The sequence below is a fragment of the Anguilla rostrata genome, chromosome 14, assembly GCF_018555375.3.
Source record: "Anguilla rostrata isolate EN2019 chromosome 14, ASM1855537v3, whole genome shotgun sequence".
NCBI classification, from domain to species: Eukaryota; Metazoa; Chordata; class Actinopteri; order Anguilliformes; family Anguillidae; genus Anguilla; species Anguilla rostrata.
In genome coordinates, this window is record NC_057946.1 from 12,022,163 (window position 1) to 12,047,113 (window position 24,951).

The 24,951-nt window shown below is 49.1% G+C and overlaps 1 protein-coding gene across 1 annotated transcript; it reads left to right on the top strand.

The window, feature by feature from the left end:
• Positions 1 to 618: 618 nt before the first annotated feature.
• Positions 619 to 24,382, top strand: zfyve16 (zinc finger, FYVE domain containing 16). The gene is made up of 19 exons (XM_064306951.1): positions 619 to 801; positions 3,688 to 3,794; positions 4,126 to 6,380; positions 7,923 to 8,019; positions 12,120 to 12,296; positions 12,667 to 12,812; positions 13,227 to 13,482; positions 14,118 to 14,240; positions 14,632 to 14,787; positions 15,413 to 15,637; positions 15,743 to 15,825; positions 16,538 to 16,642; positions 17,087 to 17,237; positions 19,285 to 19,365; positions 19,701 to 19,860; positions 20,035 to 20,037; positions 20,272 to 20,377; positions 21,290 to 21,466; positions 21,724 to 24,382. Exons 2-19 carry the CDS (start codon positions 3,725 to 3,727, stop codon positions 21,883 to 21,885), a joined length of 4,533 nt encoding a protein of 1,510 aa, XP_064163021.1. The 5' UTR covers positions 619 to 801; positions 3,688 to 3,724; the 3' UTR covers positions 21,886 to 24,382.
• Positions 24,383 to 24,951: the final 569 nt, after the last annotated feature.

Sequence of the window (24,951 nt, forward strand, 5' to 3'; positions counted from 1 at the left end):
GGGGAGATACTGATGATTATCTTGTTGTGTCCTCCTGCAAGAGCACTGAAGTCATATTCTCAGAGGGGTTAAGTAAATTCCATTTCAACTATCAGGAAATGTGCTTAAATTTAGTTTATGGATTTACAAATCCTGTAAGGTTTTGTAGGCTTGAATGAATTAATTGGATTTCACTTTGTTTTCTGAATTGACCAAAATTAATTGGAATTTACCGCCACCTTAAATCCCATGGCTGTCCACCAGTGGTCAAACTTAGCGCACAGAAGGCTGTGCACAATTCGGAACCAACAGTCCCTGAATGATTTTTTCTAACAGTCATTGTCGTTTTGTGAATGATAATACGTATCATGAATTGTTGGTTCAAAAAATAGCCTAACTAGACAAGTCTTCTTTCAGATAGCATTCACCTGGTCACCAAGCTCTACCTCTTGTTAGCTAAGCCAACACAATGTCTAATACAGAATTTACACACAATGAACTGCATAACCCTACAAGAATGAGGAATAAATGGGTCAACTAAGCTATTCAACAGCTTTGTCGAGGCCGACTTCATCTGGAAAGTAACACAAAAAGTATAAACAAGTAGCTGTCTCTTTAAGAATGGTGTGATAGTGTCTCTGCACCGGTAGGTACCAAATCCAAGATGGTCGTTCGTCAGTGCGGTGCGTAGTGCGGGTAATTAACAAAACTCCAAATGGAATCAGTAATAACAGAAAACTGACCTACAGACCTATTTACTAATAGTAAAAAACTGAAAAGTCCCGGTATCTGGCAAAGACCACAACGATGAAGCTGTTTCAGGTGACATGAACAATGCGTGATTTGTTTATTTTTCAAACATTAGCTAGCTACACTAGCTAGCTAGTTTGTTAGCTTGCCAGCATGAAGTAGAATAGTAACGTTAGCTAGCTAACGTAAGAAAGCTGCCACTGTTTTCCCCACAAGAATGAGAGTTTAGCGGATCTTGTCTGGTGTCTCTTTCCTTCTTGATTTTGATATAACAACACTTCGCAGTCTTGGTAGATGTATTTAAAAGACTACATATTGGTTGTGATTTTACAAACGTTAGCAAGCTAGCTAACTAGCTACTGTGTACGCGCTCTCCTTATCTAGCCAGGGATAGCTACCAAACTAGCTAGACTACACTGCCTACGAAATACTTTGACTTTAGCCAATGTTGTAGCTATGTCGCGTTCGCTAGCAGCTAGGCTAGTTGACTCTGGTTCAGAACTAATGTCGGTTAATTTGTCAACCTTGCTGCAAGTTATCAGTATCACAAACTAGCAACCTAGAGTTGCTGTCCAACAACAATCATACAAGATCTCTAGCTTAGCTACTACGTTAAGTACTACTAGCTTTCCCAGCATCATAATGTTCGCCAGTTGCTTGCGATTAGCTTGCCAGTAAGCCTGGTAATTAATGTTAGCTCGATAGTTGGTTGTAATTTAGGAAGTAATAATCACCGTAGCTAATTTACCGCTAACTTCAATACTGTTGGCTGATTTACTAAGTGATTGTGAACAGTCAGGTAGTAACGTCAAGCTATCAAGCTAACTTGCTCGCCTGACTTTTCCGCAGTGAGAACCTTTCAGCCAGTTAGCCAACTATGCTAAATGGTGCTAAAATACCAGAATTTCCCCGTCTTAGCTTTAAAGTTTTCGAACGGAGCACAAACTATGATTTAACAAATCATAGCGTTTCGGATACATTTGTAGTCCGTTCGGAGATGTGCTTATTTTGCTGCTGATAGTTGATTGTATATCCTGCTTTGTCACTCGTAAATAATGCTCGTTTGTTTTCAAGCCGATTTAGCATTACATGAATTGTCCGCCGCAATTTCATTCTTGATAGGGCCAGCCAAATTTCTAGCGACGTTTTACTTGAAATATGGTCGATAGTTAGCTAGCTGGTTAGCCAATTAGATTTAAAGGGGAATTATGGTTGATAGCGGGAAGGTTTGCTAATGTTGGGGACATTGTTAGATACTTGTAGAATACAACAACATATCTGTACAAACGTGGCAGGTAACGTTCGCTAAACTGTTTTAGTCTGTTAAACTGCTCCGTAACGTTAACAATACAGACGCATCTTAATACGTTAGCTCCACGGCCAACAAGCTAGCTGGTTATTACACCCTGTTGATTGGTGGGCAGCTAGCTATCGATGTGTCCAGTGATACGTTGGTCAACAAACACTGCAGTAACTTCGCTAATTTTTCCTTATTTCCCCCATAAATGTCAAAAAGTAGCAGGAACACAAAAATAATACTCGCAGCTCTCAAACATTACGACGAGGATTGTGTATGTATAGGCCTTTTTTACCATTGCTTTTGTTAGTCTATTTTGTAGATATTTATTTTGGTAGTGTAGGAGAGAAACCGGGTGCCCCAGAATCCCTGCTATTGTTGGCAACAGCCTGCAAGTCTGTTGACTGGTGGCCTCTTTCATTACCTACAAGGGTGAATCTTTCACAGCATACCGTTTCACATTCATTAATCAGATCTCTGGCCGCCAGGCTTTTGTAGCGCAGGGTCTAAAGTACTCGATCACACAACGGAGGCATAATTGCATAGCGCTGATTTGCTAAGGCCTCAGATAGGCATCGGTTTAATAAGAGAACTATGACTCTCAAAACACGACCAGTGGCTGTGATTAAAAGTTTTCACAGCAAGAGCAAACTTGTGAATTTTCTTTCCTCTTAGTGTTCAGTGGTCAGGATGCTGCAGTTGCTGAGTGGCTCATTGATAATTTAGTGAGGATTTTAAGATTCTTGAAGACCGTGGAATACTCATTGGTGTGCTATTTGCCAACCAACGATACCTCGAAAGCAACTTTTTCATGTGTAATAGAGATCCAATGTATTACAGAAGCACAACAGGATAGCTGGCAATGGGAAGAGTATTTGTGACTTAGATTTGGTATGTTACTACTTTGATTACAGTCCACCAGAATAGTGCTGCTAGGCCCTTTCCCTCCCCTAGAGTGGCAGAAGACAAACTTGTGCCAAACTATGGCAGGCTAGACAGCCCCAGGAGAATCTGAGAAAGGGAAAAAATAAAAATAAAAAAATCTCAGAAGTTTTTAAAATCTTGCTTGTAACCCGAGATCCTTTTTTTGCAAGTTTTTATCGTCTCAGTGTATTTTAAGGGCATCGGCAATACCTTTACTTTTAAAAATAGTTTACTGGGATACACGCCAAAATATTTCTTTCTGCAGAATGCTGCGACAACTATGAGGATAAAAAACGCAAGGTTGCTAATTTGAGAAATGAAGTGACTCTGCGATGTAAAATTCCAGTTTGGCTCAGCAGTAATAATTGTTGTCAGTAGTAGCCTAGTTCTTTCAGCCAAGTGTAGGGTTGAGACTGTCCAGAAAGTTGGTTTAATTATAATATCATTCTGTTGACCATTTGACTGTGTAAAATCAGTTTATAAAAAGGTTTTAAAACGGTTAAAAAGCTACCTAGTATATTACCCTGCTTGATTAGTCTGTAACAGTTGTGCATTACTTCTGTGCATTAATTGGAAGACCTGTAGCTTGTTTTGAAATATGCAAAATTCACAGTATGGCAAATCCTGTTTTGCTAGTTAAAAAAAAATAATTCTCCCATTCATCTGTGCCAAGTGTGTGGATCTGTTCCATTTCCATTTAATTAAAGGTCTGTGCAACCTGTCAACTGTTCCTCTAGTGCCAGGGCTGAGAAGTACCTCTGGTCCCTGCTCAGAATGGACAGCTTCTTTAAGGCCGCAGTGTGTGACCTGGATAAGCTGCTGGATGATTTTGAACAGAATACAGGTAATATTAAACACTGTTATGGAAGTGCACGGGGTATTGTAGAGTTTTGCCAGATGTTTGCCTTGGAACAATACTGGACCTATCTTCATTATGATCAAATTATGCAATATAAAGAGTGGTCAAATTATACTTGTAGAAAATGGTGATTTTGCTGGCCGCTTGAATTTCAACTTCTGTTAACAGAATGTTGGGCAACTATATTAAATAGGATACTAACTTTAGTGTGCATTCTCTTGCCAGGATTTGCTTTTCTCGTTGATTCATGATCAATTTGAGTTTCCAGTTACTGATGTGTGTAAACATGTTCTGCGTTTTTCTTTCTCCTTTCCAGAGGAACTTGATTGCAAATCTGCACAGTCCACGGTTCCTCCCTCCCTCTACCCTGTCGTCTCACTGAGTCCTCCGTGCTTCGCCCCAGAACCTTGCACGGCCCCTGAAGTTCTTCCCGACGTCAGCAACCTTCACTACAATTCCTCACTTCAGTACCCTGATCCTCCTCCAAGCTACAGCCTTTACCAGAATGACCATGATGTCAAAAGGAAGCCTTTAACCGGTGTGGACCTGCTTTCCTCTGTGGACAGTAGGGCAGCGAAAAGCACACCGCCGCCATGTCCCGACAGGGCCCTGAAGCCTGTATGTGACTTGGTAAGTGACACTGGGTCTGCTGTGCTCCTGCGGGCCAACAGCCATGATGCCTTCAAGGAGCTGGATATTATTGAGAAGCAGCTGGAGGAGGACCTGCTGGTAGACCTAGACTCTCCCATAGTGTCCCCTCCTGGAGGCACGTTGCAGGCTGGATATGCTGGAACTCTTGGGAGCGACTTCCTTCCTGGAGGGGGATACTTGGGGCAGGAGGCCAGTGACCATTTGGCAACAGAAGTGCGTTCAACTTCCCTTAGTCTTTTGGATATTATTTTGCCAGCGGCTGCAGAGGCTTCCTGTGAGCCTCAAGGCGTTCCCTTGCCAAGCCTAAGTGACTCTGTGAGTCTGGAGTATACAGGCACAGAGAAAGAGATTATTGAAAATGACCAGAGCCCTGCAAGCACAGAACACTTTGAGGAGGATGCTGAGGTTCCGTGTGTTGCGGATGGAGAGGTGGATGCTAATATGGTTACTGATAGTGGTGGGGGTGGTGGGGAGGAGACGGACGCTGTAAGCCCCACTTCTGGCTTTACGGAGAGAGGGGAGACTAGAAACTGCAATGTGGACGAGCCAGATGTGCAGACAGAGACGGAGAGAAGAGGACAGTTGGACAGCATGAACACTGGGGCCTGCTCACCTCCTCAGGGTAATGACAGCCTTGCCTTTTGTCCCGTGGAAGAGAGGGAGTCCTCCCTCTCCTGCATCCCCATGGCTGTGTCCATGTGCGGATCTCTTGTATCTTCCCTGGACTCTGTGGAGAGGATGAGACCAGGGGTCGAGGAAGAGGCTGAGGTCGTGTCCTCTGCCACACAAGTGACTGAAGCCTCCACCATCCCAGAGGATCTGCAGGACGCCCCTCCATTAACCAAAACCACAGACCGTGCAGATTGTGCCAGCCCTGATACCACTTCAGCTAATGACACTGATCATTCGGAACACCGAGACGTGATGCCACCTTCCTATGACGTTGCGACTCGGGCCTGTTCTGAGGCATTTGAAGCTTGCTCATCTCCGGAGGAAGACTCTGGGAGCCTTGCAGAGGCAGTTCAGTCCCCCTCCACGTGTGTGAGCCCAGGAACCCCCCCAGAGTTTGTCTTTGTGGATGACTTCCTCCCAAAAAGTGAGCAAGGTGGAGTGCTTGTGACAGACGAGGATCTGGATGCCTTTTTGATGGAGCAGGAACCTGTGGGGATGCCCTCAGAGAAATTGGCAGACGAGGGGTTTTCGGAAATGAATGGAGATGTGGAGGGACACCACATAGCCTTCCACGATGGGTTAGCAGAGGGAGATTTCGAGGATTATGTCAGGGGTAAAGGCGATGGGCTTGCCTCACCAGAGAGCGACGGAATGCCTATTTCAGCGGACGATAGTAACGGCTCCAACCTTTCCACTCCATCTCAGGACAGCAACCCCTGTGGGACAGACGTGAGTCCCACGGTTTGTCAAGAGGAGTCTTCTGACGCTGCCGCTGTCCAGTCCGTTCTCAGTCCAAACCAGCATCCTTATTTTGGAGGTGCTAGACCCAAACAGCTGTATGGCCAATCTTTTAGAACCTTGCCAGTTGCAGAGAGTGAGGACCATGGAAGGAGTGAGATGTCTGATTCACCACATGCTGGAGACACGGTGGTGAACAGCATTCACGCCCCTTCCATTCTTGCTGTAGGAGAGGCCCCCAGCCGATGTGTGGCTGGCACCGGCTATCCTTATCCAGATGGTTATGAGAACAGCGTTGGGTTCGGAAGGATGTCAGAGCCTCCTCCTTACCCGGGGGAGACTGGGACGGAGGGGGCTGAGTGCCCTGAAGATCGATTGGAGAAGGAGGCGGATGGTCTGGGTTCGAGGCAGCCCCCCTGGGTGCCTGACTCTGAGGCTCCTAACTGCATGAACTGCCTTCAGAAGTTTACCTTCACCAGGAGGCGGCACCACTGCCGGGCATGTGGCAAAGTAAGTCCGTCAGTCATTCTCTCTTCAGCTTTACTTTCATTCAAAAACAAGTGTCAGTTTCATCCCAACCTCAACCAACTGATAATGTCCTTAAAAATAAAAATATAAAGTGTTTAAGAATACAGTAATAATTTTTAAACGTGTCACGGTAAGATTATAAAATGTAGGGTGTTTAAGAATGACGTATTATTGATTGTGTCAAGAACTTAGACTAGGCTGTGAAAACAACTAAGTGTTTGTGATGAAAAATACAGTTAGAAAACATGGTGAACACATGCGAAACCATGATGCAGTGATGTTTGGGCATTTGTATGTGTGTGTTGGGAATAGCATACAATCTCTCCTTTTCTTCATTGATTCTCATGGTATTAAACGGGTCTGTCTCCCCAGAGGACATATAACTACACTTTGGAAATACAACCCCTCTAACTTTTTAATGTAACTGCAACGTATATTATAGTGAGGAGCTCCTATATGTGTGTTAGTGTATTTTTTAATTGGGGTACATACCTGCAGAATTTGACTGTAAGACCACAGTTCATTACCAGGCAAGGAACAGAAAGACTATTATTATCTTGCTCCTGACATGTTGAGGATTGATTATCAGTGCCCCTTTGGCACATTGTGTCCTCCACTGTGTCATGGTATTTCATTACTCGCAACTGTTCGCCTTGTCCTTCCCTATCTCTAATTGTACATTAATGCTACTGACGATACAAAGTTGACTCAGCAGGCAGTATTTTTAATGCTGTTGTAGATCTTCACTGTCCTGTGTTGAGCTGCAAGTCAGTAGATATATGCACTTTTATAGCCAATAATCAAAGTAGAGAACACTATGGGTAGGCAGCACTGGGCACAACAAATGGATGAACAAAAATAGGACTCTGCTACACAGATGAACTCAAAATACACAGGGCTGTCTTTTTCTCTGGTTCACATCCGTCTGCCAATTGTTTAGCCTACATGGATCAGCATGTTCCGTTTTTAATGGACAGGATGGACAAACGACCTCTGATTTGATGCCTCTTGTGCCGTGCACTTTTAAATCCCACGTCATGTGTTTCACTCCCTCTCACTCACTAGAACAGACCGGCGTCACGTAGGTGGGCAGAGCAGGTGCTGTTTGTGCACATTCTGAAATTGATTATAGACCTGAAAAACCCTTTGGGGTACTTTGTCTATTGGAAAACCAAAGCGCATCGTCCAGGGATTGCAATTTAGAGATGTTGTTTATGCTGTCAGTGAAACTGGTAATTGAATAAGTGGGCCCTGGTATGTTCTCCGGACTCATTTTGTGAGTACTATTTCCTGAGACTACTGTATAGCGTTAGAAAAACTAGTTTGCAGTTCTACGGCTCCTGGGGGTGTTGTAAACCGGCTCGCCGGTCACTACGTGCTCTTGACCCGTACGGCAGACTGGATTTTCCATCTCGGTAATGGGGTTCTGGCCAGGTGCAATGCGCACGTTCTGTACAGTGGCACGGGAACACGCTGGTGCAGAATCCATCAGCAGCAGTCCTTTTTTTGTCGCTTGTTTTGCAGGTATACTGTGCTGTTTGCTGCAACAAGAGATGCAGACTGAAGTACCTGGACAAGGAGGCCAGAGTGTGCGTCATTTGCTACGACACTATTCACCGTGGTGAGTGTGGATTTAAATTTTTAATATATTAAAAAATTACTCCTCTCCTCTTCAAGGCCGGGCAGTAAGTAAGAAGATTAGCTGGTTCTAAAATTTTGGTATTCATTGCCAGAAGTTCAGCCTTTTTCTCAGTTCTGGCTTGTTGATGCTCGTTTGCTTTGCTTGTCTGAATAAACCTGTCAGTCTTGCAGATCTTCCAGATCTCAAATCTGGATTGAGACATTTGCTTTAGTTGTCATAAAGTTGCCACAACATTATGATTGAAAAAGCAAACTGGCTGTTGGCTGAGCACGGTTAGCTTTAGCATAATTTTTCCCTCCCACTAAGGAGGTTGTGTCATTTCACTTTGACCTTGGTGAAGCTTTCTAACTTCTTCAGCTTCTTATGCACATGCCAGCGATTGAAAAGAACACTGTTTCATTGCTGTTCATGAGTCATATTGTGATACTGGGCAGTGCAATTAGGAATTTCCCTCGCTGTGTAACTTGGTATTTTCATACTGTTAGAATGGAACCTCTCATAAAAGGGTAAAGGTTATACTCCTGGTAATTATTGAAAAACCGGTGCTTTGAGAAAAGGTTTATTAGTAAAAGGATGATGCCCAGCATAATGTAGCTTTCACAAACTTTTCCACAGACTTTGCTAAACTCTGAAAATCCTGGGTATTGGACTCCAGGTTCTGCTGGTTTTTGAATGAATCAGGCGGGCTCAGTAACTCTGTAATCTGTATGGGAAGTATTTTGTTAGCCGTGTATCTTAGCCAATGCAATACTTTTCAGGCTGCTGGTAGCTGGATGAACACAGCTGCTCAACTCGCCTGCTAATTTTGTTGTTGGGTTTTTTTAAGTGTTTGCTTCAGTATGAGGCTAAATCGTACAGCTCTTTTCTGAAGCTTGATATTTACTGTTGATATTTACTCTGCAAGTGACATTCTGGAGAACCTGTTGCTCCTGTCTGCTGGGTTTCGCTGTCGCTCAGCATGTCATTAGTCAAGTAAAGGAGGCGATAACAGAGAACCTGCCTCATTTGTTTTCATTTGGCTGCTGTTTTTTTAGGTGAAAAAAGGGAGACCCTGTGGCTATTCTGGATCCATTTTAAATGATGTGGAAAAGGCTGCTTTGTAGTGTGACCTGACAGTTCCTGATGCATTGTTGGGAGAATTTGGGTTTAATTTGGCCCAGCAATTAGTTTCACTTGGTATATTTGGTTGGCTGATTAAATGGGACAGGTCAGGAATGTCGGGTAGTTTTTGGAAGGTGAGCCAGAATCCAGAGCTAAAAGGAACACAGTGCCTGACTGGCACATTTGTACTCCTCAAATTGTGGCTCAAGGTTGTGATGAACATCAGGATTGTGTTTATGGATCTCTGCTTTGGAGTAGTGTCCAGTGGCAGAACGATGTACATTGAGGGAGGTCTGGTGCACCCTTCAGAAACACCTCTGATCTCTCTTTGCGTGAGTATGTGTGATTCAGGGCCAGGGCCACCCCTGCTCCCCTCCCACCCTCCTTTCTTTCTCTGTTTTACCCCTCCTCCTCTTTCGCTCCCAGTCCCTCTAGTATCCCCCCTCCTCCTCTGTCTCCTCCCTGCAATGGGCAGGCCAGCGGTCTGTGCTCTGTTAGTACGGTACAGCAGCAGCCAGGACGGAGGAAGCTGAGCAGGTGAGCAGAGCTTTGCTGTGGTGACACAGAGGAGAGTGTTTCTGCGTGTAGCCTTGCTTTTTATTGTGGCACAGGGGCACATGTTCATGAGATGCGAGTGTGCGCCTCGTGTGCGCACACACCCGTACACACAGGCACACACACACACACCCTTACACACAGACACACGCACGCACACACACACACACACACACACACACACCCTTACACACAGCTCGTCTGTGTTGGGGACAGTGCTCCTCTGGCAGAGTAGGGCCCACTGCTCTGTGCCGTGGACGGGCCCTTTCCTGTGGGCCTGGCAGTGCCCGTGTCTTTTACAGCCGTTCCTCTCTTTTTTAGAGGTGTTTTAAAGGATCTGACATTTATTGGCTCATTCATAATGGAGACCTACCTTCAGCAATGTATTGTACTTAATGGCAATAAACTGCTGACACTGATGTTTATGAGCCTTTGCTGGTTGTGCGGCCAGATTGTGTTCATTCTGCATAGTTGGTCGGAGCAGACGATGAGCAAGCAAACCGGAGCGCGAGCAGAAGCGGGCGGGCGGAGCTCTCGCGGCGTGCGATCGATAAGACGAGTGCAGCTCGTGTCCGTGGCGCTCGTCCGAGCCCAGCGCCCTTTAACGGCCCATAATGACGGGCTGAGTCAGCCTTCAGTGTGAGGCGCTCTGCGTTTGTCTGGGAGCTGTGTGGGGGGGGGGAGGAGAGTCGTGACCTTCCCTCTCAGCGTCGTGTCCTTTTTCTGATTGGATAATAACAGCGTAACGGTCTCAGGACATCCACTGGTTCTTGGTCCGTGGTTTTTGGTTGCAGTTGGCCGATGTATCCCTCTCCTGGCTGTCCGTTCTCAGCATTTTTTGGCGGTATTGTCTGTGTCAGGTTATCAGGTTTCGTGGACGGTTTCTGTTTTTCAAACCCTCCCGCATGTTATTTTGGGATTTGGCTCTCAGAGCTGTCTGTGGAGAGCTCCTGCACACACGCTCTTCTGTGTAATATGCTGGTGTGTCCCATAAGCCTCCCTCCCTGGGGTGGGGGGGGGGGGGTCGTGGAATTCCTCAGCGCTGAATCCATGTGACCTGCTGCCCAGGATGACCTCATCTCTGTGGCACTGGTGCCCAAGCAGTAACCCAAGGTGGCAGCCCACTCAACAACTATACTGGGGAGCAGAGGTAAAATGGAGCCCACTGCTCCATCCTCACGGCCCTGTGGTCATTTCACCAGTGAAGGCCTGGAGTATTTGGAGCGAGTGGCCTCTCCGTGGGGTTACTGGACACTGCTTCATAAGCCTGGGCCCCCTCTAAATATAGCCAATGCGCTGATGTGCCCCCTATGCAGTATACAGCATACACGCTACGCACCATGTGCAATGTGCACCATATGCAATGTGCATCTGATCGATAGCTTGCTGGAGCTGACCCTGCAGTGACGGTCTGCACAAGGACTGTAGGACCTTCACACCGTCTGTGAGAGGAAGCAGAGAGGTGTCCGTCTGTCTGTCTGTCTGCATCGCTCTCTCTCTCTCTCATATCACCTGTTGATCTCTCTGCTGCTAGTGATCAGGGCCCTCTTGAGAAGAGTAGTGCGATGACTTCTCTTGCAGGCCTTTGAGTTCCTTTTCATAGGGTCCCTGTGAAAGCTGCAGGGGTGTAGATTTTTAAAATGACTTTGAGCAGAGCTGCCTCTGAGCATTGAATCACATTGTACTGAGATTAAGCAAAGCGTAATCTCCGTGAATTATCTTCACAGGGTTTAATTTTACAGAACTGTTACTGCAGTGAAGTGGTGTTGCAGGCTTTCAGCAGTAGGTTTCTCCTTTAGCAGTTGATTATTAGACACAGTGGGTACATCTGTGAACACAAAAGGGGTTTCTGAGGAGTTGACATGCTACATTAACACTATCTGAAACAGAGATGCACTGTATACATGAACTTGGTGGCTGGAACGCAATGATCTGTGCACCTGTGTACCTCTGAATTGAACATGGTCACACACTCAAGTCTTTTTGGGTAGAGGTACATACGGTAATGTGAACACACGCTTGTAGGAGAGTCATTACATGAAGAGATCTGCTGCGGACTGAACCGTATATGAACACAGGTAAATGGGGCTGTGTGTATTTGCCCTGCTGCAGCCCAGACAGAGTGGTATATGAACACAGGTAAATGGGGCTGTGTGTATTTGCCCTGCTCCAGGGTGCAGACTGAGCTGTATATGAACACAGGTAAATGGGGCTGTGTGTATTTGCCCTGCTGCAGCCCAGACAGAGTGGTATATGAACACAGGTAAATGGGGCTGTGTGTATTTGCCCCGCTGCAGCGTGTAGACTGAGCCGTATATGAACACAGGTAAATGGGGCTGTGTGTATTTGCCCCGCTGCAGCGTGTAGACTGAGCCGTATATGAACACAGGTAAATGGGGCTGTGTGTATTTGTCCCGCTGCAGCCCAGGCCCTGGAGAGGATGATGAGCCCGACGGGGCCCAGCCCAAACCCCAACATCCCGTCTGAGTACTGCTCCACCATCCCGCCCCTGCAGCAGGCCCGCGCCGCCGGCACCCTCAACTCGCCCCCGCCCACCGTCATGGTGCCCGTGTCCGTCCTCAAGCAGCCCGGCAACGAGGGTAAGCTCACGCGCCCCGCCAGCCAATCACACACAAGAGCATGCGCAGAGAAGCCTGTAGCAGGTTGAAGGCCAACGGTTCCACTTTTTATTAGAGTTTTAAACCAGGTTTTATTTCAGAGAAATGTGTTCTTACAGACACAAACACTGAAAAGCCCTGCCATTGGGAAACATTAACCCCCTGGCAATAGAGTGATGCCAGTCTGACTGTTATTTTTGTTGTTAGCACTTTGGATAGGAGCGTCTGTTTGTCGAATGCACGGCATTGTTGGAGTTGTAGTTTCCTTTGGTGGGGCGGCGGCGGGGGGAGATGATGATGGGCTGTGTGTAAACGAGCGCAGGCGATGCGTTGTCCCCTTCCCTCGTCGCAGTGGGGGGTTTCCCACGGGAGCAGAAGAGGGTGTGGTTCGCCGACGGCATTCTGCCCAACGGCGAAGTGGCGGACACCAGCAAGCTGTCGGTGGGGGGCAGGAGAGCCTCGCAGGAGTCCAGCCCGGTCACGCCCGAACCCCCCGTGGTAAGAGGGAGCGGAACACTGACGCCCTGAGGACCGCTTGTCCTCATGTGACCGTCTGTTGATTAGCACCGATGACAGCTGCAGGTCTTTTGCATTTTGATGGCTGGAAGTTGTTGCACTCTTACGTGCCCTTTATTACTGTTGGATATGTAAAATTATTTTCACATATCCAGCATCCACATATTGAATACATTTTCTTTGTTGTGTGCTTATGGACTTTTCGGGGAAAACTGCGCATAGCGGCTAGAGAAAGAAATTAGGAGTGTTTCCATGCTGTCATTCCGGGTTCTGTTTTAACCCTGGTTCAGCTGTTGAGCGATGAGTTCCAGCTCCAGTCATGAGCTTTGTGTGAGCTTTGATCGAAGGGTCATTTCCTCTCAGAGCTGCTTTAATGTTTTGACCACGCCCCCCCAGGATAAAGGGGCGGGGCCGCCGGAGGAGTCTGCGGAGACGGAGGGAGCCCAGGGACCGGACGACGGGCTGGACGTGTCTGCAGCGCCTCCCGAAGGCCCGGAGGAGGAGGTGGAGCGCCCGGCCGTCAGCGGACCCTGGGACTACAGCCTGCTGTGCGGCATGAGTGCGCAGGTGGAGCGGTGCCCGACCCTCATCCCCGAGGATGACGAGGGCCTGCCGCCTCTGCTCATCTGCACTGGAGAGGAAGATGGCGGAGGTGAGGACTGAGCAGGGCCACAGCTGGGCTCTCTTACTCTTACACTCGTTCTCTCCTGTACTCCGTACACCAGGGCTGCCCCGCCCTGTTCCTGGAGATCTACAGTCCAACCTTTACACAGCACACCTCATTCCACAGGTAGAGATCTCATCAAGCTGCTAATTTGAAGAATCTGGTGTGCCAAATTAGGGTTGGAATGAAAACCTACAGGATGGTAGATCTCCAGGAACTGGGTTGGGCGGCACTATTGTACACTGTAGCAGTATCAGGGTGGCAGTGTGGTGTTAGGGGTGAGCAACTGGGCTTGTTGCGCAAAGGTTGCTATTCCCAGATAGGACTGCCATTGTACCCTTGAGCAAGGTATTTAACCTAAATTGCTTCCGTGTACATTCAGCTCTATAAATGGGTACTATATTTAAAAAAGAGTGTCTGCTGATTACCCACAATGCATTGCATAAATAAGTTGAGTTGAGGTCAGTTCCATTTCTGTTCAGGAAATGAGGTGAAATGCTTGCTATGGTTTTTTTAATAAATGACAGATGAATTATAAATGAGTTGTGGAAGGTGTGCGGTGTCGCGCTGTGCCTGTGCAGTGTGTCACTGAGGTCCGGTCTGCTCCTCTTCCCCTGACGCAGATCTGTTGGTGGAAGAGCGTCCTGCGCCCAGCCAGATCCTGCTCCTCCTAGAGGAAGGGGGGCCGCGACCTTTGACCTTCGTCCTCAATGCCAACCTGCTGGTCAACGTCAAGCTGGTTAGCTGTATGTACACCCCTGGCGTTCTTCAGGCTCGTTCTGAAGTGCCTAATGCTCGGCCAATGATTACATTTTTAAGACGTGAGATCACGTGTGTGTGAGAGATCACACATGTTCTTTACGTAACATTCTAATGCTGATGTAGAAAGTAATTGAAAGCAAGTTCTAGAATACCAACTTAGAATTTTGAAAAAGCATTTCAAGAAACCTACTCATCAAAAGGTTAAGGGAGTTTTAATGAATGCAGATCTAGGGTGAGGTAAATCCTGTTTGTCTACACGTGTTTATCTGTAAACAGTGCAGTGGATTTCTGCTTTTGTCAGCTCCGCACTGTGGTCACCCCTGTTGTTATTCCCCCTCGCCCCCCCCCCCGCTCCCACGATGCCTTGCGGCTCAGGTTCGGAGAAGAAGTGCTGGTGCTTCAGCTCCAACGGGCTGCAGGGGCTGGGCCAGAAGGAGCTGCTGTTTGTCGTGCAGTGCCTCCCGGAGGAGGGCGGCGTGCCCAGGGACATCTTCAGCCTGTACGTCAGCATCTACCAGGACGCACAGAAAGGTACACGCCCGCGACGCAGTCACAGGGGAGAGCGGGTAAGGGCCTGGGCTTGCACACCCCTGGTCGGGCGCTGTCATTTTAACCGAGGTAATGAATTTGAACAGCCTCAGTGAAATATCAATGGATAGAATGTTGGAAATGAAAATTGTAAGTACTGTAAGTCGCTCTGAAGGTGTTTGCTAAGCACAGTAATAGTAATAACTTTCTTGCGGAGATGTGCTACGTCAGCACCGGAGCTGTTTCTTTGGAGCACTGTGAATTTAGCTGTGGGTTTGAGTGAAACTGGCGTGACCTGGTTTTTACACAGCTGGTGTTTGGCTTGCAGCAGAGCGTGAGACTGGGTGAGAGGGACAGAGAGACTCGGGGTAGAGAGGCAGAGAGACTGGGGAGAGGAGCAGAGAGACTGGGGAGAGGAGCAGAGAGACTGGGGAGAGAGGCAGAGAGACTGGGGAGAGGAGCAGAGAGACTGGGGAGAGAGGCAGAGGGGCTGGGCTGAGAGGCAGAGAGGCTGGCGAGAGGGGCTGAGAGACTGGGGAGAGAGACAGTGGGACTGGGTTGTGTGACTGGAGAGAGGTTGAGACTGGGTTTTCTAAGGCCCGGTGCTTTCTCTCCTCTCTCCGCTCAGGCCAGTTCATAGAGGACCTGGGCAACGTGACGTTCACAGAGGGCTTCCTGGGCAGCAAGGACCACGGCGGCTTCCTGTTCTTCAGCCCCACCTTCCAGCCCGTGGAGGGCCTGGCGCTGCCCCAGGCCCCGTACCTGTGCGGGGTGCTGATGCTCAAGCTGGAGGTGCCCTGGGCCCAGGTCTTCCCCCTGCGGCTGCTCCTGCGACTGGGGGCCGAGCACAGCGGTGAGTAGCCCCCCTCCCCCCCCAGGCCTGCGTGCCGGGATTATTTCACCCCCCACCTGTGTTTCGGGGGCGGTTGTGTGACCCTGTGCCCCTCGTGTCCCGCAGTGTACCCCTGCACCCTGCTGAGTGTGCGGTACCGCAAGGCCGTGTTCGGGGAGACTGGCCACACCATCATGAACCTCCTGGCTGTGAGTGCCTCCTCGCCTGAGTGTGTGTTTGCGTGAGAGTAGCGTAGTGGCCTCACTTTTCATTCACACTCCTTTTTCTGTGTGTGTGTGCGCGTGTGCGCGTGTGTGTGTGCATGCGTGCGTGTGCGTGTGTGCGCGCGCGTGCGTGCGTGTGTGTGTGTGTGTGTGTGTGTGGGGCACGCTGCAGCCCGTGTCCTTGTCAGCAGACAGGGTAAGAGGTGCGCTGGGCTCTTGCTGATAATAACAGGTCCTGCAGAGTCTTAAATGCGTTAGAGTGCGCTCATTGGATCTGAGGGCCGTTTCTCTGTAAAGCCTGCAGGCGCATTAGTGACAGATGGAGGCTTAGCCAGGATAGCTGCAGTAATCAGACAGTAATCAGGCCCAGTGTTATCCTGCTACCGCTGCTGCTGCTGCTGCATGTACCAGGAATCAACAGCGCCCCCTGCTGGAAGCTCCATTTGAGTTGCCCCTGAATAAAGGCACCGTATGTAGGCACTCTAGGCCATCGTACAGAACCTTATAGATCAGTGTGGGGCCAGCGGGTGGGTGGGCGGGGTTTAAAGCTCAGATTGGCAGTGGCGGTTGTTCCAGTGCTGAAGTAAAGGAAGCCGCTGGCCCTATTGAGCACCAGCTCTTCCTTTCCTTCCTCCACTACCCTCCGCGAGTAGCACCGCCAGTGTAGCGCTGACACGTGGCCCTTCTCCTTCTCCAGGACCTGAGGAACTACCAGTACAGCCTGCCGGTGGTGGAGGGCCTGCGCATCCACATGGAGATGGGCAACAGCTACATCCAGATCCCCAGGACCAGGTTCCAGGAGGTCAGGCCCTTCATGCAGCGTTACTTAACATGTCAGCGGCTTCCTCGAGCCCAACCTGTTGGTTTATTAGCAAAGCGCATCCTTGGGCAAAGTTGAGTTGAGTGTGTCAGCCAGGCTGTGTGAGCCTCAGAGTGTCAATGTTACCAACCTGACAGTGGAGGCCTCCCCCTCTGACTTGCTTCATTTGTATTCCTAAGGCATTAGAGGCACACAGACGTACAACATGGTATAAAACATTAAACCACTACAGTATGTACTGTTTCACATCTCACAAACGGGTTAGGTGACCACGTAGAATTACGTGCCGTGAGAAGGTGCTACTGCATGTGAAGCAGTGCTTCATGCTCAGCGCTGTTGTATGTTGTATAGAGAGAAGGTCTGGGACGTACAGAGCAGCGCAGGCTAACACCGTAGCATCCACACGCTGATCTCCTTGTTTCTCAGATGCTGAAGGTGGTGAATTCCTCCAACGAGCACGTGATCAGCATGGGCGCCAACTTCAGCACGGAGGCCGACTCCCACCTGGTCTGCTTTCAGAACGAGGACGGGAACTACCAAACCCAAGCCAACAGCATGCTGGGAAAGACCAGGCAAGGTGAGCTGTGTTTACACCCACAGGAGGTGACTGTAAGCACTGATACATGGGGAGTTCATTGTTTTATATGAGCTGAAGTTTAGTCTCGCCATGCTTTGATAGGGCCATAGTTCATGCTGAGGTCAGGTGTAAAGCAGAAGGTGTTTGTGCGCTAGGTTATGCTCAGTGAGAGGTTAGCGTCAGGTTGTGTGTAACAGGCGCTTGGCTGAGGTTGTGTTTCAGGATTATGTGGCAGCAGTGCGGTGTAATGGTAGGGAACTGAGCCGGTGACTCAGGCTGTAGTTTCAGTTCCCCAGTGTGGCTGCTGTTGTGCTTCTGCAGTTCACTGAACCCGAGTGCCTTCAGGGCTTTAAGTGGAATAGTGCAGGCTGGGTCAGAGCCTGTGCTGACGGCTGAATGCTGAGTGTGATCTATGCTCAGTGTGAGCTGTGCTGAGTGTGATCTATGCTCAGTGTGAGCTGTGCTGAGTGTGATCTATGCTCAGTGTGAGCTGTGCTGAGTGTGATCTGTGCTGGGTGTAAGCTGTGTTTGGGAGAACTGTGCTGAGTGTGAGCTGTGTTTGGGAGAACTGTGCTGAGTGTGAGCTGTGTTTGGGAGAGCTGTGCTGAGTGTGAGCTGTGTTTGGGTGAGCCGTGTTTGGGTGATCTGTGCTGGGTGTGAGCTGTGTTTGGTGAGCTGTGCTGAGTGTGATCTATGCTGGGTGTGAGCTGTGTTTGGGAGAGCTGTGCGGAGTGTGAGCTGTGTTTGGGAGAGCTGTGCTGAGTTTGAGCTGTGTTGGGTGAGCTGTGCTGAGTGTGAGCTGTGTTTGGTATAGCTGTGCTGGGTGTGAGCTGTGTTTGGTAGAGCTGTGATGAGTGTGAGCTGTGTTTGGTAGAGCTGTGATGAGTGTGAGCCGTGTTTGGGAGAGCTGTGCTGGGTGTGAGCTGTGTTTGGTAGAGCTGTGCTGAGTGTGAGCTGTGTTGGGTGAGCTGTGTTTGGTAGAGCTGTGCTGAGTGTGAGCTGTGTTTGGGTGAGCTGTGCTGAGTGTGAGCTGTGTTGGGTGAGCTGTGTTTGGTAGAGCTGTGCTGAGTGTAAGCTGTGTTTGGGTGAGCTGTGCTGAGTGTGAGCTGTGTTGGGTGAGCTGTGCTGGGTGTGAGCTGTGTTTGGGTGAGCTGTGCTGAGTGTGAGCTGTGTTGGGTGAGCTGTGTTTGGTAGAGCTGTGCTGAGTGTGAGCTGTGTTGGGTGAGCTGTGCTGGTGTGAGCTGTGTTGGGTGAGCTGTGCTGGGTGTGAGCTGTGTTTGGGTGAGCTGTGCTGAGTGTGAGCTGTGTTTGGGTGAGCTGTGCTGAGTGTGAGCTGTGTTTGGGTGAGCTGTGCTGAGTGAGCTGTGCTGAGTGTGAGCTGTGTTTGGGTGAGCTGTGCTGAGTGTGAGCTGTGTTTGGGTGAGCTGTGCTGAGTGTGAGCTGTGTTTGGGTGAGCTGTGCTGAGTGTGAGCTGTGTTTGGGTGAGCTGTGCTGAGTGTGAGCTGTGTTTGGTAGAGCTGTGCTGAGTGTGAGCTGTGTTTGGGAGAGCTGTGCTGAGTGTGAGCTGTGTTTGGTAGAGCTGTGCTGAGTGTGAGCTGTGTTTGGGAGAGCTGTGCTGAGTGTGAGCTGTGTTTGGGTGAGCTGTGCTGAGTGTGAGCTGTGTGTGAGCTGTGCTGAGTGTGAGCTGTGTTTGGGTGAGCTGTGCTGAGTGTGAGCTGTGTTTGGGTGAGCTGTGCTGAGTGTGAGCTGTGTTTGGTAGAGCTGTGCTGAGTGTGAGCTGTGTTTGGGAGAGCTGTGCTGAGTGTGAGCTGTGTTTGGTAGAGCTGTGCTGAGTGTGAGCTGTGTTTGGTAGAGCTGTGATGAGTGTGAGCTGTGTTTGGGTGAGCCGTGCTGAGTGTGAGCTGTGTTTGGGAGAGCTGTGTTGGGTAGAGCTGTGCTGGGTGTGAGCTGTGTTTGGGAGAGCTGTGCTGGGTGTGAGCTGTGTTGTGTGAGCTGTGTTTGGGAGAGTGTTGGGCTGACGCACTGATGCTGGCTGGTTGTGTTGCAGTGACCGGGGCCAGCTTCGTGGTGTTCAACGGCGCTCTGAAGGCCTCCTCGGGGTTCATCGCCAAGTCCAGCATTGTGGAAGGTACTGAGGAGCCGGAGCGAGCGCCGTCCTGTCACAGCAAAGCAGAGTGGGGGCGTGACCCTGTCCCTGTCGCGCTCCCTAACCCTCTCGCTCTCCCTGTCCCTTTCTCTCTCCCTCTCTCTCCCCCTAACCCTCTCCCTCTCTCTCTCTCTCTCTCCGTCTCCCTCTCCCTCTCCCTCTCCCTCACCCTGTCCCTCCCTCTCCCTCTCCCTCTCTCTCTCTCTCCCTCTCCCTCTCCCTCTATCTCTCCCTAACCCTGTTCCTCTCCCTCTCTCTCTCTCTCTCTCTCCCCCTAACCCTTTCCCTAACCCTCTCCCTCTCCCTCTCCCCCGCAGACGGGCTGATGGTGCAGATCCCTCCGGACACCATGGAGGCGCTGAGGCAGGCGCTGCGGGACCAGGCCGACTTCCCCATCCCGTGCGGCCGGGCCGACTCGGGGGAGGTGCGCGAGACCGTCCACCTGCGCTGGGTGGACTGGGCGCACCGTACGCAGGCGCCAACGCCGCCGCCGGCCATTCCGGTCACCTGACTCGCCTTCTGTGCTTGCTCAAATGAAGTTCATCACAAGGTCATCTTTCACAGTTTCATCTGTGAAAGAGTTGGTGACTGAAGCCACCCAGGACAGTCTGAGGACAGTTTTATTCCCTGGGTGGTGTCAGTATAGCATAGTGGGTAAAGAGCTGGCCTTAAGGTCGCAGGTTCGATTCCCGGGTAGGACACTGCTGTTGTACCCTTGAGCAAGGTACTTAACCTGCATTGCTTCAGTATATATCCAGCTGTATAAATGGATGCAGTGTAAATGCTATGTAAAAGTTGTGTAAGTGGATAAGAGCGTCTGCTAAATGCCTGTAATGTAATGCAATGGTGTGTTGACAGTTTTGTGTGTGTGTGTGTGTGTCTCTGCAGTGTGTCTAGCCCGGTGGATGGGAAGTCTCTTGAAGGATCGCAGAGCGTCCGTATTCAGCAAGATGGAGAGTTCGAGCTGGATGGAAAGACCATCAGGTGCACAGAGGTGTGTCCTCTGTGCTGTCTGTGTGTCTGCGCTGTCTGTGTGTCCTCTGTGCTGTCTGTGTGTCCTCTGTGCTGTCTGTGTGTCCTCTGCGCTGTGTGTGTGTCCTCTGCGCTGTCTGTGTGTCTCTACGCTGTCTGTGTGTCTGCGCTGTCTGTGTGTCCTCTGTGCTGTCCGTGTGTCCTCTGTGCTGTCCGTGTGTCCTCTGTGCTGTCTGTGTGTCCTCTGTGCTGTCTGTGTGTCCTCTGCGCTGTCTGTGTGTCCTCTGCGCTGTCTGTGTGTCTGTGCTGTCTGTGTGTCCTCTGCGCTGTCTGTGCTGTCTGTGTGTCCTCTGTGCTGTCTGTGTGTCCTCTGCGCTGTCTGTGTGTCTGTGCTGTCTGTGTGTCCTCTGTGCTGTCTGTGTGTCTGCGCTGTCTGTGTGTCCTCTGCGCTGTCTGTGTGTCCTCTGCGCTGTCTGTGTGTCCTCTGCACTGTCTGTGTCTCCTCTGTGCTGTCTGTGTCTCCTCTGTGCGTCTGTACTTACCTGCTTGCTGTCAGTATATATCCAGCTGTTCTGTGTGTTCTCTGTGTTGTGTGTGTGCTCTGCCGTGTTGCTGGTGTGTCGCTTTGTGTGTCTGTGTGTCCTCTGCGTGTCTGCGTGGTGTCCCCTGAGCGATCTGTGCGTCCTTTCAGCAGATGTGGTTCGGCTGATGGTGTCCATCTGCGACTGTCTGTGTGTCCTCTGCGCTGTCTGTGTGTCCTCTGCGCTGTCTGTGTGTCCTCTGCGCTGTCTGTGTGTCCTCTGCTCTGTCTGTGTGTCCTCTGCGCTGTCTGTGTGTCCTCTGCGCTGTCTGTGTGTCCTCTGCGCTGTCTGTGTGTCCTCTGTTAGCCGAAGCCCGCTGCCCGCTCTGACCCTGCCTCTGTGGCTCTGCCCAGGTGTTCTACCTGCCCAAGACGCCCGACTGCTCGCTGGCGCCCTTCCTGCCGTCCCGCAGCTCCTTCCCGCGGGAGATCGCCATGGCGAGCTGCGCCGCCCTCTGCCCTCACCTCGGCGTCCTGAAGGCCAGCGGCAGGAACCGCCTCGGCCTCCGCGTCTCCACGGATACCGACATGGTAACCCGGGCTGGGGGCTGGTGGGTGGGCGGGGTCTGCCGACGCCAGTGTGTTCATTCGACCTGCCGTACGCTAACTAATGAACACGTGTTGTGTTCACGTGCGTTCGTATGTGCACGCCTGTGTGCATATGCGTGTGCTTCAGCATACGTATGTGCAGCCATGTGTACGTATGTGCGTATATGTGCTGATACGCATGTGTACATATGTGCATAGATGGGTGAGTTTGATTGGCTGTGCTGATGTATGTGCTGCAGGTGGAGTACCAGGCTGGCTCTGGGGGGCAGCTCCTGCCCCAGCGCTACATGAACGAGCTGGACGGCGCCCTGATCCCCGTCATCCATGGGGGCAGCTCCAGCGTCCCCCAGCAACCAATGGACATGGAGTTCCTCTTCTACATCACCGAGAACACCAGCTGAGCCCCGCCCCCAAGGGGGAGGGGACTCATGAAGCCCCTGTCGCAGGCACAGCAAGGGTTAAACGCCATTCCACTCTGGAGCTCGCGGGAACGGGGAAGTGCAGGCTCTGGCTTTAGGACGGGAGTGGCGAAGCCGACGGCGTCCATTTTGTGTCCTTTGGGATGTGCTGCGCTCTGGAGCCCTCAGGTTTCTGAGAACAGATGGAATCAGTAGGGGGTGCTGTTGAGCTATTGCTGGCCTCACCGGGGGGGAGAAATTACTGGAGTTATGACAGATTGTGAGAACACCATCCCAGGCGCATATATTAGTATGGGTGTGGCAATTAATTTTATTTTTTTCATTGTCCAAAACTGATTTGCTGTTGAAAGCAATAGTTCAGAGGTTGTAGTTTTAAGGAGTAAGTGACATGGGTACCATTTAATAACACTGCCCTCAAGGTCCACATGCCGCATCCACTCCTGAAGTGTAATTAGGGATGTGCATTATAAATATTATCATTTGAAAGTATCGTTTCATATTGTGGCAGTTTTAAGGTACCTTTGTGTATGCCTATAAATTATAGATGCAGATTTATAGACTCAATTCTTTCTTTGGATGAAGTACGATGGTTGTTTTTTTTTTGTTTTTTTTTTTTTCCCCCTCTTGGTGTGTTAAGTTAGGGGGACTTGGCACACCTGACAGTTATATTTTTGTGATGATTGTATAGAAAATGTAAGCTCACTCAAAATATATCAAGCTCTCCGTAATGAGCTTAAGCATATTTTTGAATGGTTTTGTGCATTAAATAAAATTAATATTTTTGATAGGACATTTTTGGATGTGTAAGTTTAGCCTCTAAATGATATCTTGTCAAAAAGACAGCTTTAGACACCGATTGTGATGCAGTACATATGGAAACTTTGATTTTTTTACCTTGGTTTATGAGCATCTGAGACAGCCGTGACCTAAATTAGGCTATTTTATACATTGAAGCACTAAATTGAACGGAACCCCATTTTGAGAGAGTGTGTGAGTGTGGGAGAGATGCCTCTCTCAGAGAAGCTGAAGGTTCCTGAATTGGTAATGAGACTGAATGACCCAGGGATGAATTGTAGCCATGATGTAGGATGCCTGTGGTTGAACTGGAAGGTTTAAAAAATGCTTTTGTTAGTGCCACACGCCCCACCAGTGCTGCTATGTTTCTGGGCGACTCTTTAAGCTGAGTCCAGTGCTGCTGATACTGCCACGGCACTCCTGAAGACTGCTCTGCACCTGCCAGCCCGTTTAGGAAGGAATTCGGGAACATGCTGGGTGCGGGGAAACTGTGGGGAAAAGTAAAGAGACACTCACCCCTGGTGTTTGCACTTTAATTTATTCAGTGCGGGGATGGAGGAGCAGCTGTCATGCTGTGTGTTGGCCACCAGATGGGGGAAGTGAGACCGTGCCATTGATGCTTTTCTGTTATGTTTCTGCCTGGAGATGCTCCAGCACACATTTAGCGCTCAGCCAATCCTGGGGCTAGTGGCCTTCCTGTGATGCCTTTCAGCCCGTGAATAGCCAAAGCTGTAAAGCGCGGCTGACTATAAACCCTAAACTCCAGCACCTCTCTTGAGTGCTCAATACTTTCTTTTTGATCACAAAATACACTTGGGCTTTATGGGGTCTGCAGGCTGCGACACATGCGTCTTTTAACACCGTTGTGTGACACAGTTGCCCCGGTGCCACAACGTTGTACTGCGATTCCCTGCGGAGTTTGCACTGAGTACGGCTATTTAAATCCAATATTATAGTTTTTAAAATAAAAAAACGTGAACCCCGCCCCAAATGAATGGCGTGTCTGTTCCCCGCCAGCGGGGGAAGGCTGCTCCTCGTAATCACTCTGTGTGAAATTTCCTGTCCATGTTCCAATCTAAAATGCACTACAAATGAAGAGGTATGCATCTCTGCGCACTGCTGCCAGCCTTATTAACGCTGCGCTTTTGATCATTTAAATTATGTCCCCAGTGCTGTGTGCTTTAATGCCTATGGCGACGAAGCAATTTCACCTTTGGAGCGAACATAATGTCGATCGAACTACTACAATAAAATACATGACTTTAAGGAGGTTTTGTGAACATTTGCAGAGACGGAGGTTTCCAGAGATCTCCGGGCAAAGGAACAAGATTGTGTTTAAGTTGGTTATTTTTCTGACATTTTTAAACGAGACAAATGTTCTGCTCCTGTGTGTTTGCTGTGGAACGTCGAGGAGTTAAATTATTTTTGTCACTGTTCAAAATGAAGTTGATTGATGTTGATTAATGGAGCTTTCATTAAGGTAATGACAAAATATTTTTATGCTTTTTAAGGAGCTATTTATCTGTACCGTTTTGTGAGTTGTATATGTACCTGTATATAATCATGAAAACCAGCAGATGCATTTGATGATATTTACATCTGGGAGTTGAGGATCTTTTTCCTTCATAAAATATAAATTTGTATAGATGTATTGCCTATAGAATAAAATATTATTTGTATGTCACTGCGGTTGTTGGACCTTTCATTTTTTCATTGTGGAGCGGGTATGTTACTGTTGCTATTCTATGAAGTATTCAGTACCCTTAAGGGTGCTTTTAGAGTGTTTTTTTTTTCAGCCGTCATGCACACTTGGTAAAGATTGCATTCATCGTCCTGTGAGCATTCTGTAAAATGCATATCCCTGTCTGTTCATTGGAATAGTTTTCTTTGTACTAGTTGCAGTGCAGAATGAAAGAAATGGGTGTGATGTTCAAAGGTTCAATGACAACTCAAAACAATGTCTTGAAAAATGCCGTGTTATATTATTGTTTGCCGATGGAGTCATGGTTTGGTTTCTGTATGTATGACATAAAATCTTTTGTTTTTGTGGGGTGGGGTGGGGTGGGATGGGGGGGGCAGAAATTGAAAAAAAAAGTTTTCTTTGGTTTGTTATTCAATGAATGTGCATCAGTGAACTGAATTCTTCTCAAACTAAAGACACAGGTGGCCAAATACCTTGAGCCTGTACTGTATGTTCTCATTGATGGAATTTGGTGGTCTTGCACATGGGATATAGAACACACCATTTCCGTC